This window comes from Microtus pennsylvanicus, chromosome 19, assembly GCF_037038515.1.
Source record: "Microtus pennsylvanicus isolate mMicPen1 chromosome 19, mMicPen1.hap1, whole genome shotgun sequence".
Classification (NCBI taxonomy): Eukaryota; Metazoa; Chordata; class Mammalia; order Rodentia; family Cricetidae; genus Microtus; species Microtus pennsylvanicus.
The window spans coordinates 31,787,301-31,804,212 of record NC_134597.1 but is presented as its reverse complement, the minus strand read 5'-3'; the positions used below and the strand labels follow the sequence as shown (position 1 = coordinate 31,804,212).

General features: G+C 45.3%; 1 protein-coding gene across 1 annotated transcript in view; it reads left to right on the top strand.

The window, feature by feature from the left end:
- The first annotated feature begins 11,087 nt into the window (after positions 1-11,087).
- The window catches only part of Zc3hav1 (zinc finger CCCH-type containing, antiviral 1), a 44,516-nt gene continuing 38,691 nt past the window's right edge, over positions 11,088-16,912 (top strand). The window contains exon 1 of the mRNA XM_075953958.1: positions 11,088-11,821. Within this exon, the coding sequence (XP_075810073.1) occupies positions 11,514-11,821 (308 nt within the window). The 5' untranslated portion in view covers positions 11,088-11,513. The remainder of the gene's footprint in view (positions 11,822-16,912) is intronic.

Below are 16,912 nucleotides of genomic sequence, written 5' to 3'. Positions count from 1 at the left end.
TGTATTTAGGTTGTTTCCAGGTTCTGGCTATGGCAAACAAAGCTGCTATGAACACAGTTGAGCACATGTCCTTGTGGCATGATTGAACATCCTTTGGATATATACCCAAAAGTGGTATTACTGGGTCTTGAGGAAGGTTGTTTCCTAATTTTCTGAGAAATCACCACCCTGACATCTAAAGGGGTTGTACCAGCTTGCATTCCCACCAGCAACGCAGAAGTGTTCCCTTTTTCCCACAACCTCTTGAGCATAAGTTGTCATCAGTGTTTTTGATCTTGGCCATTCTTACAGATGTAAGATGGAACCTCGGTGTTGTATTAGGGGCAGCGAGGCTACGTCCCTGATGTGGGAGTATCATATATCAATCTGTTGATGTCATTGATTAAGCAATAAAGAAACTGGTTGGCCCTGATAGGTTAAAACATAGGTGGGAGGAGTAAACAGAACAGAATGCTGGGAAGAAGAGGAAGTGAGCTCAGACTTGACAGCTCTGCTCTCTGGAGAGAGACACCATGCTCCCCTCTCCCGGGCGGACGCGAGAGCTCTGCTCTCTGAGGCACGCGATGAAGCTCCGACCCAGGATGGACGTAGGCTAGAATCTTCCCGGTAAGACCGGTGCTACACAGATTATTAGAAATGGGCTAAATTAATATGTGAGAGTTAGCCTAGAAGAGGCTAGATAGAAATGGGCCAAGCAGTGTTTAAATGAATACAGTTTGTGTGTTGTTATTTTGGGGCATAAGCTAGTGAGGTGGCTGGGGTGCTGGGGACGCAGCCCCGCCGCTCCTTACTACTACACATCCCCAGCACCCAGCCGCCAGCATGGCTAGCTTATGCCCCGAAATAATTAAACGGAAACTGTATTCTTTTAAACACTGCCTGTCCCATTAGTTCCGGCCTCTTATTGGCTAGCTCTTACATATTGACCTAACCCATTTCTAATAATCTGTGTAGCCCACGAGGTGGCTTACCAGGGAAGATCTTAAGCTGCAGCTGTGTTGGGAGTGAGAATCATGGCGACTGCCTGATTCAGCTTCTTTCTCCCAGCATTCTGTTCTGTTTACTCCGCCTACCTAATTTTCTGTTCTATTAAAGGGCTAAGGCAGTCTCTTTATTTAACCAATAAAATCAACACAAAACAGAAGACTCCCACACCTCGGGATTCTTTTGATATGCATTTCTCTGATGACTAAGGATATTGAACATTTTCTTAAGTGTCTTTCAGCCATTTTAGATTCCTCTGTTGAGAGTTCTCTGTTTAGGTATGTACTCCATTTTTTTTTTATTATGTGTTCTTTTGGTGTCCATTTTCTTGAGTTCTTTGTATATTTTGGAGATCAGACCTCTGTCTGATGTGGGGTTAGTGAAGATCTTTTTTTTTTTTTTTTTTGGTTTTTCGAGACAGGGTTTCTCTGTGGTTTTGGAGCCTGTCCTGGAACTAGCTCTTGTAGACCAGGCTGGTCTCGAACTCACAGAGATCTGCCTGCCTCTGCCTCCCAAGTGCTGGGATTAAAGGAGTGAAGATCTTTTCCCTTTCTGGAGGCTGTCATTTTGTCTTGTTGACTGTGTCCTTTGCTTCTGAGAAGCTTTTCAGTTTCAGGAGGTCCTATTTATTGTTTCTCTCAGTGTCTGTGTTGCTGGGGTTATATTTAGGAAGTGGTTCCCTGTGCCAATGCGTTCAAGTGTACTTCCCACCTTCTTTTCTATAAGGTTCAGTGTGACTGGCTTTATGTTGAGGTCTTTGATCCATTTGGACTTGAGTTTTATGCATGTTGATATCTACATATTGATATACAGTTATGCAAGCACCATTTGTAAAATATGCTTTCTTTTTTCCATTTGGTATTTTTTGCTTCTTTATCAAAAATCAGTTGTTCGAAGGTGTGTGTATTAATATCCAGGTCTTCTGTTTGGTTTCATTGGTCCTCCTCTCTGTTCTTATGCCAATACCAGGCTGTTTTCAGTACTGTAGCTCTGTAGTAGAGTTTGAAGTCAGGGATTGTGATTCCTCCAGAAGTTCTTTTATTGTACAGGATTTTTTTGGCTATGCTAGGTTTTTTGTTTTTCCATATGAAGTTGAGTATTGTTCTTTCGAGGTCTATGAAGAATTTTGCTGGGATTTTGATGGGCATTGCATTGAATCTGGAAATTGCTTTTGGTAAGATTGCCCACTGGGTGGTATCTTAAGCACAAGAAACCTCAAAACCTAAACGCACAGTGACATATTTCCTCCAACAAGGCCACACTTACTCCAACAGAGCTACACCTCCCTATGAGCTTATGGGGGCCAATTACACTCAAACTACTACATTCCCCTCCCTGGCTTTTGTTAGCTTGCAACAATGTCATAATGAAAAGTTCCCATAGCCTATTACAGTCTCAGCAATGTTTAAAAGTCCAAAGTTCAGCCAGGCAGTGTAGCATACCTTTAATCTCAGCATTCAGGAGGCAGAGGCAGGTGGATCTCAGTGAGGTTGAACCCTGCCTATCTACAAAGTGAATTTCAGGACATCCAGGACACAGAGAAAAACTGTCTTGAAAAACAGAACAAAAACAAAAAAAAACAAAAACAAAAAAAAAACCAGAGTCTCGTCTGAGATTCAAGCAATCTCAATCTCTCTTTTAATTTTTCTTTTCCTTTTTGTTTTTTTGAGATGGTTTTTGTGTGTGTGTGATTGTGTGTGTAGTTGCATGCACTGCCACCACCCAGCCCCTCATGCAATCTCTTAGCTATAATCCTCTGTAAAATCAAAATCAAAAAGCAGATTAAATACTTCTGACATATAATGGCACAAAACATACATTACCATTCCAAAATGTAGGAAAGTGAGCATAGTTAGGAAATACTGGACCAAAGCAAGACTGAAAACCTACTGGGCGAACTCCAAACTCAGCATCCCTGTGTCTCATGTCAAATCACTCTTCAGATCTCCAACTCCTTTTATCTGTGTTGACCGCAATACACTTCTTTTTCTTGGGCTGGTTCCAGCTCTCCTTGGCTGGTATCCCACAGCTCTGGCACCTCTAACATCTTGGGTCTTCAAGGCAATCCAGGCTCCAACTTCACAGCTTCATGTCAGAGCGTCCAGCTTCTGGGCCTCCATTCAAGGACATCCCTGACACGTGCCTGGCCTTAGCAGCTTTCCTTAGTCTCAGGGGGCAAATTCCATACCCCGTTTCTTCTATCCTTATCTTCAGGACCACGTGGCTGAAGCTGCCAAATTCTGCTGCTTACTGGGGCTGGAACATTGTCCCCCTGTTCAATTACATCCTCACGGATGTAATTACTGTCCTTCACGGTCTAAGCTTGCTTGTCCTGAAACTTGATCTGTAGATGACCATCCTAGCCTCGATCTCAGAGATCTGCCAGCCTCTGCCTTCCCAATGCTGGAATTAAAGTGTGTACTGCCACACCTGGCTCAAAACTTTTCTCTAATTTCTTTTCACAAGTTTGAAACTTAGTTGGATGGGATCTTAGCCTGAGGTCACTACTCCCTTTATTCCATTTCTTAATCTGTTTATCTCTTTGAACACAGGACTTAACTCCATTTCTTTTTCATTATAAATCTTCATTAGAGTTACCACTAATAACCACATGACAGTCTAGTCTGTTTTGAGATTCCCTCTGCCAATGAAAGTAATCCAAATCTCTTCACTTTAGCCTCAGGCACACTCTTTGGAAAGGGCAAAAAGCAGCCACATTCTTCACCAAAATATCATAAGAATAATATCTAAGCCGGGCGGTGGTGGCGCACGCCTTTAATCCCAGCACTTGGGAGGCAGAGACAGGCGGATCTCTGTGAGTTCGAGACCAGCCTGGTCTACAAGAGCTAGTTCCAGGACAGGCTCCAAAACCACAGAGAAGCCCTGTCTCGAAAAACCAAAAAAATAAAAAAAAAATAAGAATAATATCTAGGCAACGTATAAAATTCTCCTCTGAAACCTCTTGAGGTAGCCTCCACAGTTCATCAAATCACACTCAGCTCCACTGTCTTCCATGCTCCCACTGGTATGGCCCATTAAAGTGCTTTCATAATCCAAAATATCAAAGTTCAAATCCCTCTAAACAAAAGCATGGTCCGGCCTATTACAGCAATATCCCAGTTCCTGGTATCAACTTCTGTCTCAGTTGAGTTTCCATTTCTGTGAAGAGACACCACGACCACAGCAACTTTTATAAAGGAAACATTTTTTAATATTTATTTATTATGTATACAATATTCTGCCTGTGTGTATGCCTGCAGGCCAGAGAGGGCACCCGACCCCATTACAGATGGTTGTGAGCCACCATGTGGTTGCTGGGAATTGAACTCAGGACCCTTCTTAACCTCTGAGCCATCTCTCCAGCCCCTAAAGGAAAACATTTAATTGGGGTGTCTCACTTACAGTTTCAGAGGTTCCGTTTATTATCATCATGGTGGGGAGCATGGTGGCATGGAGGCAGACATGTGCAACAGGGTGTGGTCTGTGACACTGGGTGGTATCTTTGAAGAGTTTAGCTGGGCAGTGGTGGCCTTTAAATCCCAGCACTTGGGAGGCAGAGACAGGCGGATCTTTGTGAGTTCGAGACCAGCCTGGTCTACAAGAGCTAGTTCCAGGACAGGCTCCAAAGCTCCAAAGCTAGAGAAACCCTGTCTCGAAAAACAAAAACAAATAAACAAACAAAAACAAAAAAAAGAAAAAGAAAAGAAAAGTTGAAATCTCCTAGTAGTACTGCCAATGTATAGTCTGTAGGCATGGTCTTGAGCATCCCCAGGGAGGGGCTGACTTTTGGTGGGTTTTCTCGGGGATGGTGTTTGCAATGGGAGGAATGAGACCAGAGCATGGGGGAGCTAGCAGGAGCTCCCCAATATTCCAACCAAGTTTTTGGGTACATATGAACAGTTGTAGGGCTTCTACCTAAACAGTCTTGAGCATGAGAAACCACAAAGGCCCGCCTCCACAGTGAAGCACTTCCTCTACCAATGCCACACCTCTTGATAGTGCGACTCACTATGAGCTTATTACTTCCAGAGTACCACATGATGCCTGGAAGCTTTAGCTTCTCCTGGATCTGCTCAGCATCTTCTGAAGGTTGTAATTCTCTGCTGACTTCAACCAACAAGACACATGGGCTTCATCTATGCTGAGCAGTTTTTGGTCAACTTGACATAAATTAGGGTCATCTGGGAAGAGGAAATTTCAAATTAAAAAAAAAAAATCTCCATCAGATTCACCGGTGGGCAAATTTGTGGGGGCATTTTTTCTTTTCTTGATTAATGATTGATGTGGGAGGTCCCAGTCACTTGGGCGGTACCACCCCTGGCCATATGGTCCTGGGTTGTATAAAAAGAGCAAGCTGAGTGAGGAATGGAGAGTAAGCCAGGTGTGGGACCCAACTGTGACAAGCTCAATAGAGGCCTGGGGCTCAGCAGTTTTCCTGGTTGCAAGAAAAAGAAAGACAATAAACTGAGACTACCCAGGCACCACCTAGGAACAGACCATCCAAAGGAAATTCCTAACATTCCAACCATTGTAGATAGGATCACCTGCCAGCACACACCCAGCACTTTTCACCAGGACACCCCTAGACACACGTCAGCCAATCAGGGGTCCTAAACCTTAGAAATCCCTCAACCCCACTTTTGCTACTATAAAAATCCAATTCTAACTGAGCTCAGAGCTCTTCGATCACTTCAATACGTTGGACACACGGAGAAACCGAGTTTGCAAACTTGTGTAAGAATTAAGGCTCTTTGCTTTTATATGCAGGACTCGGTCTCCTGGTTGTTTTTTTTTTTTGGGGGGGGGGGGACGACACTCCGTGATCTGAACAAACACCAGTAAGCAGAATTCTAGCATAGTCTGTTTCAATTCCTGCTCCGACTTCACCTCCTGAAGGGTTTTAAGAGGCGAGCTGAGATAAAACTTTCCCTCCCTCAGCTGCCTCTGGTCAAGGTGTTATCACAGTAACCAGGCAAACCAGGACAGTGCCTGGGGCAGGACTCCTGCTCCTCGTCCAGCACCGTGCTTTTGCTGACTTAGTCTTCATGAAAGAATGAAGTTGCTCCCTCAGACCCATTTCCTTCCTTCTCTGGCAGCTCTGATGTTCTACTCAGGATCTGCCCCTCCCCACGCACCCCTTCTTTTTCCTCCTTTTTCTCTTACTTTTATTCTTCCCCTTCCCCTTGCCATATAGCCCATGCTGTCCCAGAATTTCCTATGTAGTCCAGGCTGACCTCAGTTTCCATCTGCCTGCTGATGTAAAAGAAACTCAAAGACAAAGAATTGATGTTATAAAGGACTTACTAACAGATTTGCTTAGAAGACACAAAATCATACAAAGTAGAATTTAGTCAAGGGAATGTTGCCTCTAAAATACCCCAAAGATGGGCTGGAGAGATGGCTCAGCAGTTAAGAACACCATCTGTTCTTCCAAAGGTCCTGAGTTCAATTCCCAGCAACCACATGCTGGCTTGCAACCATCTATAGTGAGATCTGGTGCCCTCTTCTGGTCTGCAGACACACATGCAGGCAGAACACTGTGTGTGTGTGTGTGTGTGTGTGTGTGTGTGTGTGTGTGTGTGTGTGTGTGTGTATGTATGTATATTCCTTTGTAGCCACACCTCTTGTCAACAACTTAGGGGGAAGCTCAAACAGATAAGGTAAAATGGACTCACTTCTCCCCGTACGTGTCCTAACAAATGCTATCCAGGCCTAGTAGAGATGAGTAAAATTTAAAATGTTAAAATGTAAATGTTTGCTGAGCAGTGGTGGCACACGCCTTTAATCACAGCACTAGGGAAGCAGAGGCAGGCGGATCTCTATGAGTTTGTAGTTAGCCTGGTCTACAGAGCGAGTTCCAGCAGCCAGACTTGCAGTCTCCTGTCTCTATTTAAATTGTTCAAGGTGTCACCTGAGACTGGGATGAGAGATTTAAGGATGCTAGTGCATGAGGAATAAATATGCCTAAGGTGTATGTCAATTAGTAAAACCTTCTATTCAAGGCCCACTTTTCCTTGGGAGTCAGCCCCAGCTGGACCTTGAAAAACAAAACAAAAAAGGCTTATTTTATATATGCATATATGTGTCCTATGTGTGAAAGTATGCCACTGGGAATCAGACTCAAGCTGGTCCTCTGCAAGGGCAAGAAGCATTCTCCACTGCTGAGTTATCTCCCTAACAGGACTCTGTTCCTTAATCTCCTTGATCTGTTTGGAGAAGAGCCACTGATTGCCTGATGTGGGTTCTTCCACTGTGCTGTGCTTTCTTGGCTGTGGGTGGCTTAACGTTGTGGGTTTGGGAGACTAGAATGTCTGAAAAACCAATGGCCACTGAAGCCAACCAGAGGCTTGGTTTGTTATCTTTTTTTTTAAGATTTATTTTCATTTTATTTTATTTATTTATTAATTTATTTATTTTTGGTTTTTCGAGACAGGTTTTGGAGCCTGTCCTGGAACTAGCTCTGTAGACCAGGCTGGTCTCAAACTCACAGAGATCCGCCTGCCTCTGCCTCCCGAGTGCTGGGATTAAAGGCATGTGCCACCATTGCCCGGCTTGGTTTGTTATCTTATGCTCAAGAAGAATAAGGAAATTCGGAAGGGATGAGTAAAAGACCTTTCTCTTTCTTTCTTTCTTTCTTTCTTTCTTTCTTTCTTTCTTTCTCTCTCTCTTTCTCTCTCTCTCTCTCTCTCTCTTTTCTTCTTTCTTTCTTTCTTTCTTTCTTTCTTTCTTTCTTTCTTTCTTTCTTTCTTTCTTTCTTTCTTTTTTGAGACAGGGTTTCTCTGTGTTGCTTTGGAGCCAGTCTTGGAACTAGCTCTTATAGACCAGACTGGCCTTGAAGTCACAGAGATCCGCCTGCCTCTGCCTCTTGCCTCTCCCAAGTGCTGGGATTAAAGGTGTGCACCACCAGTAAACGATCTTTCTTAAGGAAACACAAGGAGCCCCAGGGAGATGGAAGGGCTCCCTGAAGAAGTACTTCATGCTTGCACAGTGTGGTTTCTTATGACTCTTATGGTGGGAACTAGATGGAGATTTCAGTCATGTTTTTTTTTAATTTTTATCTTATATGTGTTTGCCTATTGTATTGCTTGTGGAGGCCAGAAGATGGTGTGGTTGTGAGCCATCATAAGCGTGCTGGGAATCAAACCAAGATCTTCTGCAAGAGCAGCGCATGCTCTTAACTGCTGAGCTATCTCTCCAGCCCCCATGACTAAGGCAATCCTTTTTGGAACTGGTCATTTCTGAGGGCAAAGGGTTGCGCCAATAGGACTCCTTATTTCACATTCATATTTCTATCAGGAATATGCTTAGGGGTCTCAAAGAAAGAGAATACTACTCCAACTGAAAGTCTGTACAAGACAAACTTGGCCTTGATCAAGAGGGTGTCCTTAGGAGGGCTAACAGAGGCAGGAAGTACACTTGGTTCTTTTCTATTTCCTTCCTTCCTTCCTTCCTTCCTTCCTTCCTTCCTTCCTTCCTTCCTTCCTTCCTTCCTTCCTTCCTTTCTCCCTTTCTTCCTCCCTCCCTCCCTTCCTTTTTTCTTTCTCTTTTGAGACAGTATATGTAGCCCTGGCCATCCTAGGAATCTTTTTGTAGACAAGGCTGACCTCTAAATCCCAACCAGCTTGCTTCTGCCCACAGAGTGCTGGGATTAAAAGTGTGTGCTAGAAGCTGGGCAGTGGTGGTGCACGCCTTTAATCCCAGCACTCGGGAGGCAGAGGCAGGTGGATCTCGAGGCCAGCTTGGTCTACAAGAGCTAGATCAGGACAGGCTCCAGAGCTACAGAGAAACCCTGTCTCAATAAATAAATAATTGTACGTGCTAGTAGCCTGGCTACTTGGGTTTTATATGTCATCCTGTGTCCCTCACCTCTACACTTGGGTCCTACCTCACAGTCTTTTTTTTTTTTGCTTGCTGCCTGGTTGATTTATTTATAACTTATATATATATATATTTAGTTTTATTTTTTCTGTTTATTTATTTATTAAAGATTTCTGTCTCTTCCCTGCCACCTCCTCCCATTTCCCTCCCCCTCCCCCAATCAAGTTCCTCTCCCTTGTCAGCCCATAGAGCTATCAGGGTTCCCTGCCCAGTGGGAAGTCCAAGGACCACCCACCTCCATCCAGGTCTAGTAAGGTGAGCATCCAAACTGCCTAGGCTCCCACAAAGCCAGTACGAGCAGTAGGATCAAAAACCCACTGAGTTCTCAGTAGTCCCCTACCTCACAGTCTTATTTGATTGTCTAGCCTTAAAGGAAACCTTAGAAAAGAAAATGAAGCAGAGAAGGAAGGAAGGAGTTTTTCTCCATTCCAGTAACTTGAGGTCCACGAATGCAGAGGGGCTTTTGTGCAAATAAAGGTTTTATATTGGATCGGATATTTTGATTTTTGCTTTAAAAAAATCATAGAAGTCTTTCTTACAAGATAGGGGTAAAAAAGATAATATTTTAATTCCTTGTCTTAAGCACAAGTTTTTGATGTATTTGATGGAAAAGACTCATCTTTAATATTGCCTTTGCCCAGTTGCTCATCCACTCACAGGAGTGACTTGCTCCTTCATGGCACCTGCTCATAGTGTCTAAGGGGGTGGGACTGCTGGTTTCAAAGCTGGGTAGCGATGTCCTCTGAGATCAAAGTTGCCACTTTCATTTCTGTGTCTTTAGAGTTACTATTGTAAGGATTACACCGAAGACAGTCAGTAAACACATTGATCTTACTTTGTTTGTAAGAACAGTCTCTGGAAACCCGTCAGACAGAAAATAAGGCCAAGTGGATTAAAAAGATGACTTCAGAAGCGAGAATCAACAAGTAGCCAGGGGCCCCAGGCTGGGTTACTTTTCATACCAAATAACTGTTCCAGGGAGTCAGGGTGTGCGCCGACTGCGAACAGCCACGCCCAGAGTGATTCTCATTCAAGTTTCTGGAAGAATTTGAAGGAATTTATTTCTTACTGATTTGGTTTCAAATTTTGAATTACATTTATTGGGAGGGAGGGGGGAGGGAGGGAGGGAGGGAGGGAGGGAGAGAGGGAGGGAGAGAGAGAGAGAGAGAGAGAGAGAGAGAGAGAGAGAGAGAGAGAGAGAGAGAGAGAGATTGATTGATTACAGGGCAACTTGCAGAAGAAAACTCTCCCTTCCAGCATGTAGGGGGCTCAGGGGGGATCAAATGTTGTATTACAGGCAAGTAATCACCATACCAAGCTATCAATATTATTTTAGTGTTTCGGGTGTGTGTGTGTGTGCGCGTGCACGCAGGCACCCATGCATCTCAGGCTTACAGGACTCACACTTTTGCTCCCGTACTAAGTCTGCTAATTTAAAAAAAAAAAAGTTTCTTTCCTACCTGATCCTATCCATTCATTCACTTCGAAGCGCTGAAGGGAAAATCCCTTTTCTTTCCCAATTTGGATCTAGTGTTTTAGGGGCCTGCAAATTAGCCAAGACTATAGATGAATCCAAGAAAAGACAATTGTCCTAAATAAAGGGGGGGGGGGGCGGAAGGCAGACAGGTATTTTTTGCATTTCAACAGGAGAGTCTGGAAGGATATATTGAGCTTTTTTTATGCTATTGGCCTAGAGCAGCTGACTCTTCTGGAAACTCCCTGGGGGATTAATTTCGTTAGCCTTTGCTTTCCTCAGTGGAAATCTAGGAAATATTTCTTTCTGCCTCTACGGCATTTTAAAAGATGATTTAAAATCATCTTTATTCCAAGCGGGGGAGGAGGATATTTGGGGATGTCCTAAGCATGCCCGATTGTGGCTTCTTGTCAGGGATGATTAAGCAGTTGACTTGGGGCAGCAAAATTGGCGATTTTAGTTAGGAAGGCCAGGAACGAGGGAGAGTAACAACCACCGCTCTCTAAGAGGGGCTCGGTGGTACGTAGAAAGTGCGTAATAGTCCCAGACCTGGTGCCGCGCGATCAGGCCCCGAACAGACTTTTGAGAAACTCGGTGTCGTCCGAGCTCCACCTGTTCGTTCAAGTTATTTCCGCAGGTGCAAGTTCAGTTAATATCCGCGTCCTAGGGTGGCTGCGAGAATTGACGACGGCGGCAGAGCGCCCAGCTTGGAGGAAGCGTTCACCAGGAGCAGCTCTTTCCGGGTCTGGGTGGGGCTGACTTGAGGACGCCGCCAGTGCGCCCCCCAGGATGCGTCATTCGCCTCAGGCTTATCAAAACTCCACCCGGGTCCCAAGAACATCTTTACTTCCTCTCTTCCTGGTAGCAGCCTCGCAGTCCCGGGCTGTGGGGGATCTTACGTCTAGCCTGGACCCGAGGGTGTCGTCGCGCCTGCAGACCCACCTGCGCAGCCTCTCTTTCTTCCCATTCACTCTCCCGTGCCGGGGACTCTAAATCTGACCCCTGGACCTTCCTGGTGAGGTAGGGCCACGACGCCACTGCCGGAGCTGGAAAGCGAAACCGCTCTGCTCCGCAAACGGCACCGCCCGCGTCCGCCCCTTGGGCCGCCCGTAAGTTTCGATTCTCGGCGAAGCGGTGTCCCGCGCTGCGGCCAGAGCAGCGGCAGCCATAGCGCGCCATGGCCGACCCCGGGGTGTGCAGTTTCATCACCAAGATCCTGTGCGCCCACGGGGGCCGCATGACCCTGGAGGAATTGCTCGATGAGATCGCGCTCCCCGAGGCGCAGCTCTACGAGCTGCTGGAGGCGGCGGGGCCGGATCGCTTCGTGCTATTGGAGATCGGAGGCCAGGCCGGGATCACTCGGTCGGTGGTGGCCACCACCCGAGCCCGCGTCTGCCGTCGCAAGATCTGCCAGAGACCCTGCGACAGCCTGCACCTCTGCAAGCTCAACCTGCTGGGCCGGTGCCACTATTCTCACTCTCCGCGGTGAGTGCACCGGGACTGGGGGAGCCCGTCTGTCCGGGGACGGTGGGGCTGCTTCCTGGGGGAGGATGTCGCTCACTCCTCTTTCCCTCTCTCCCTTTTCCTCTTTAAGACCCGGAGGTTAGTCGTTTCCAACATTCCTAATGTTGCGACCCTTTAATGCTGTTCCTCACGTTGTGGTGACCGCCCCCCATCATAAAATTATTTCCGTTGCCACTTCATAACTGTAATTTTGCTACTGCTATGAATCGTAATGTAAACAACTGTTTTCCGACGGTTTTAGGCGAGTCTTGTGAAAGGGTCGATGACCCCCAGGTTGAGAACCGCTGCCCTGGGCTAAAGCGCTGTTGCCTGGCAGAGCCTAGACTTCTCCTCCACCTTTTTCCCTCCTTGCTATCCCGGCGTGTTGTGTTCACCTCAGCGGTGCTGCACACTCCCGTGTGTCCGGTGCACCAACCCCGGGGCCCACTGTGGCCCTCCACTCCTAGACTCTCCACGTTCCCCTCTTACTACCTGGCTAGAATGCCCCTCATTGAGACTACCAAAGATGTAGTGGCCTCCACTCTTCCCTGCCTACTCCGCGTGGTGGTCCACACAAGTGACCAACCCTTTCTTGCGACCCATTCTCTCAAACTGCACTAAAGTGTGGGTTAACGTCTCAGGCAGCTGCTTCTGTTCATTCTTGATTTCTTTTCGCTTCCTAAGTAACTGTAGGCGTTTCCAAGGCTTAAATCAAGTCTTTTATTTAGCTGTCTTCCAAATTTTGTCTCCAAATTTCTCTGAGAGGGATCACTCGCTTGGGTTCCTCTGTCGTTATCTCCCCAGACAGCTTCAAAATACACATCCCTCCCCCGCGAAGGCCTGTGCTATGAATCCAGCGTCTCCATCTCCTGCGTCTGGGAAACCAGTGCCCTGGTCACATGGGCCAAACTCTTTCCAAACAGGCTCTCCAACCTTACTCTCGACTTTTGTCCAGTTTATATAATTTTTCATCCCTTCTGCCTTTTCCTCTTCCGGATCGCACTTCTGAGTGTTGCAGAGGTAATGAATAGTTCTAATGCTATTTTTTACCCCAAAACTTTGTGTGTGTGTGTGTGTGTGTGTGTGTGTGTGTGTGTGTGATGGTGGTAGTACTGAAGATGGATATAGTAAGGCCTCCTGCATGCTAGGCAAGCGCCCACCACTGAAACCTTAGTCTTTTCGAGCCAGAGTCTGATTAACTTGCCTGGGCTGGCCTCAAATTTGTTCCATAGCCCTTGAACTTGGGTTTCTCCTGTTATACTCCCAAGAGGTTGAGATTGCAGGTCTTTCCCTTCAGGCCCACACTTCTACTTGGTTATTTCTTTCTGGGTAGAGGATTTTGCACACTTTAAAAAACTGAATGTTGCCCTGTTTTGGAAACAGCATGATCATCAAACTTTTTATTATCCATTTACTAATCAAAACTTCAGTTACCTCCAGTGTGTGTTTATCAAAGCATACAAAGGAGGAAGGTTTTCAATGGGTGGAACAATATTTTTTAAATTGGAGCAAGAATTCATTTGGCTCATTGGATATTTGAAGAGGTGCTTCAAATATTTAATTTTTTCTTTTTTTGGTTTTTTGAGACAGGGTTTCTCTGTGGTTTTGGAGTTAGTTTTTTTATTTAAATGTATTATGTTATGATGCAACAGTGTGAAAGCCTTTCTGACTTACAGGAAGTTAGGTTTAGCACAAAGGCATCGAAGTTGCTTGCAACTGAAGAAATCACTGAGTGAAAAGGAAGGGAAGTGGTTAGAGGTAGAAAAGGAAGAACATTCTAGCACTGTGCCGAATGGCAACAGGGTTAGACCCTTTGTGAGTCTTTTCTCTGTCCTTGCCTGTTCTGAGAATTTCTTCTGTACTGTTGGCTTTTAGTTTTACACGTTTCAGTGTTTCTCTACAGTTCTCAGCCTATTGATAGGTGGCGCTCACCTTTAATGCTGGCCTTGGGGAAGGGGGGAGGGGAGCAGAGGCAGGCAGATCTCTGTGAGTTTGGACAACCAGAGCTGTTTTACAGAGAAACCCTGTCTCGAAAAGCAAAACAAAACATAAAACCAACATAAATAAATAAAAGGAGAGGGGAGACAGCTGAGCTTCCACGTACCCATCGTTTTGATTCAACAGTTTTCAAAATATGGCCTGTCACCGGGCGATGGTGGCGCATGCCTTTAATCCCAGCACTTGGGAGGCAGAGGCAGGCGGATCTCTGTGAGTTCGAGACCAGCCTGGTCTACAGAGCTAGTTCCAGGACAGGCTCCAAAGCCACAGAGAAACCCTGTCTCGAAAACCCAAAAAAAAACAAACAAAATATGGCCTGTCTTGTGTCTAGTATTCTTATCTCCATCCCCAGCCCCAGTGATTTACATTAAAGCAAATCCCAGCGATACTTCCTAAGTATTAAGTATCTCTAACAGACGAGGACCATGTTTTATTAGTATTCTCATGGTATAATGATCATTTTTAAGAAAAAAAATGTCTCTAGCATTGGTGGTGGCACGTGCCTTCAATCCCAGCATGTGGGAGGCAGAGGTAGAGGAATCTTTTGGAGACCAGGTTCAAGGCCAACCTGGTCTACAAAGCAAGTTTTAGGACAGCCGCAACTACGTCAAGAAAACCTGTCTTGGTCTCCCTCCCTTAAGACAGGGTCTCATTGTGTTCCAGGCTGGCTTAGAACTCCTCCTTAGGCCAAAGATACCTTGAACTTTTGGCCCTCATACCTCCACATAAGTGCTGGGAATACATAGTTGGCACAACCAGAGCGGGGTATATGAGGTGCTGGAGCCTCAACTCAGGACCTTGTGCATGTTAACAAAACACTTTACCAGAGCAACTACATCTTCAGCCCCCCCCAACAATTATTTTATTATTATCATCAGATAATTTGATATTCAAAGTCTCCTGATTGCCTTACTAGTCTAACTTGTTTTTTTTCTGAATAAAACACCTATATAGACATAATCTGTAATTACTTTGATACATAGCCAGTATGTTTTTAGAACTGCCATTTCACTTTGTTGCACACATGTTTAGAATTTTTAGTTTTATGAATTTTGTTTTTATTTTTATTTTATGGGCAGTAGTGTTTTGCTATGGGTTTTAGGGTCCCTTAGAACCAGAGTTACAGGCAGTTGTGATTGGCCATGTGGGTGCTGGGAATTGAGCCCAGATCCTGGAAGAACAGCCAGTGTTCTTCACCCCTGAGCCATCTTTCCAGCCCCATGAGTTTTGTTATTATTATTTTTGTCTGGTTTGAAACAACCACTTTAAGTTCACAGGCTGGCTCAGAAGCGGCACATTGCTGTATTTTGAAAAATTATATATGATAGAGGGATTATTTTGTCTGTTCAAGTTTGGATAGGGATAGACTCTCCAGAGAACTCATTATGGGGGGAGCAGTGTTTCTTCTTGGAGTTTGCTTGTGTAGACCGGGCTGCCCCCAAGCTGACAAAGATCCATCTGCCTCTGCCTCCAGAGTGTGCTGGGAGTAAAGGCACGCACCACCATACCCAGCCAGAGTGTGTTTATTTATGTGTGTGGGTGTTTTGCCTGCAGGCCCACCGCTTCCTTGAGCCTGGTACCCTCTGAGGATGGAAGGAAGCATCAACCCCCCCCCCCAACTGTAGCCACCCTGGGGTGGCTCAGGTCCTCTGGAAGAGCAGCCAGTGCTCAAAACTACGCAGCCATTTCTCCAGGCCTAGACTCTCCTCAAAGTCTAGTCAACTTTAAAAAAAAAAACAAAAACAAAAAAACCCACCAAGTTTGTTTTGTAGTATTTTCCCTTTAGCAACTCTTAGAGAATTTTGTCTTCTAAAACCTGACATGCATGAGTGATTCTGGCTAATGGGGCCAGCTAGCCATTAATACCCACAATGATATACTGTATTTGTATCTTGCAGTGTAATTTGCATTTTTGCCGGTCTTAGGATACTTTCTCTGTAGTACCTTTATTTATAGATAGAAATTCTCCTGCCCTGGTGTCCCTGCCTTCCCTTTTGTAGTGCTTCTGGCTATACATTTTAGTTGACAACAGGTCTTCCCTAGGTAGGCAATGAAGCCTTGTTTGGGCGCTCAAGTTTGGACATTTCTGTTTGCTTTGCTGACATGATATTCCCAAACCTGAAATTCCAGTCCCAGGTGTGACACAGACACTAATTATGCAAGAAGCACCGTAGAGACGATGGCTAAATTAGTCTTCATCATAGCTCCTGAGAGGTCCGCAGACCAGGCCTGTTTCTACCTCCAAGTGCTGGGATTAAAGGCCTGTGCCACCCACCGCCCCACAAATCCTTCCCTTTTAAAGAGTATTTTAACATTATTGTTATTGTTTTGTATGTGTGTATAGGTGTTCAGTGTGTGTAGGGGATTATGTGTGTACCGCGGAGCACACGTGAAGTTCAGCACAGACATGTGGATTTGGGTTTATTTTCCTTTTTTTTTTCTTTTTTATAAGACAGCGCCTTGCTAGGTTGTGCATGCTGGCCTCAAACTCAAGAAAATCCCCCTGCTTCAGCATCGTGGGTACTGGTATTACAGGCATACGTCATCTGGAAAGGTGGCTCAGCAGTTAAAAGCACTTTCTACTCCTCTTGGGTTCTGTTTCCAGCATCAGCATGGCAGCCCCAAACCATTTGTATCCCCAGTTTTGTGGGATCTGACCCCCTCTTCTGGCTCCACAGGCACCAGGTATGCATGGGGTGCACATACATACATGTAGGCAAATTATTCATAGATAAGATAAAAAATAAATAAACCTAAAATAAGAACCTTACCTTCATCAGATGGAGCAGGAATAGAGGTCTTTCCATTTTTTTTTCCTGAAGGCCACTGTACCTTGTAGCTGGCAGAAGTGACAAGCCAACCCTATTTGTGTGACTTCTTTAGCTTCTCCACTGTCTAGTAGCTGTATGCCACGAGATCTTCCATTAACTCAAGTTACTCTCCTTGCAGGCGTGATTTCTGTTGAACTGGTTGGAACAGATCGTCTTAAGGTCGTCTTGTGACTCTGGTTTCTGTCAACGTGGGTGTTTTTTTTTTCTGGGCTCTTTCCTGCTTTTAGAGTATTCAGTGCTGACA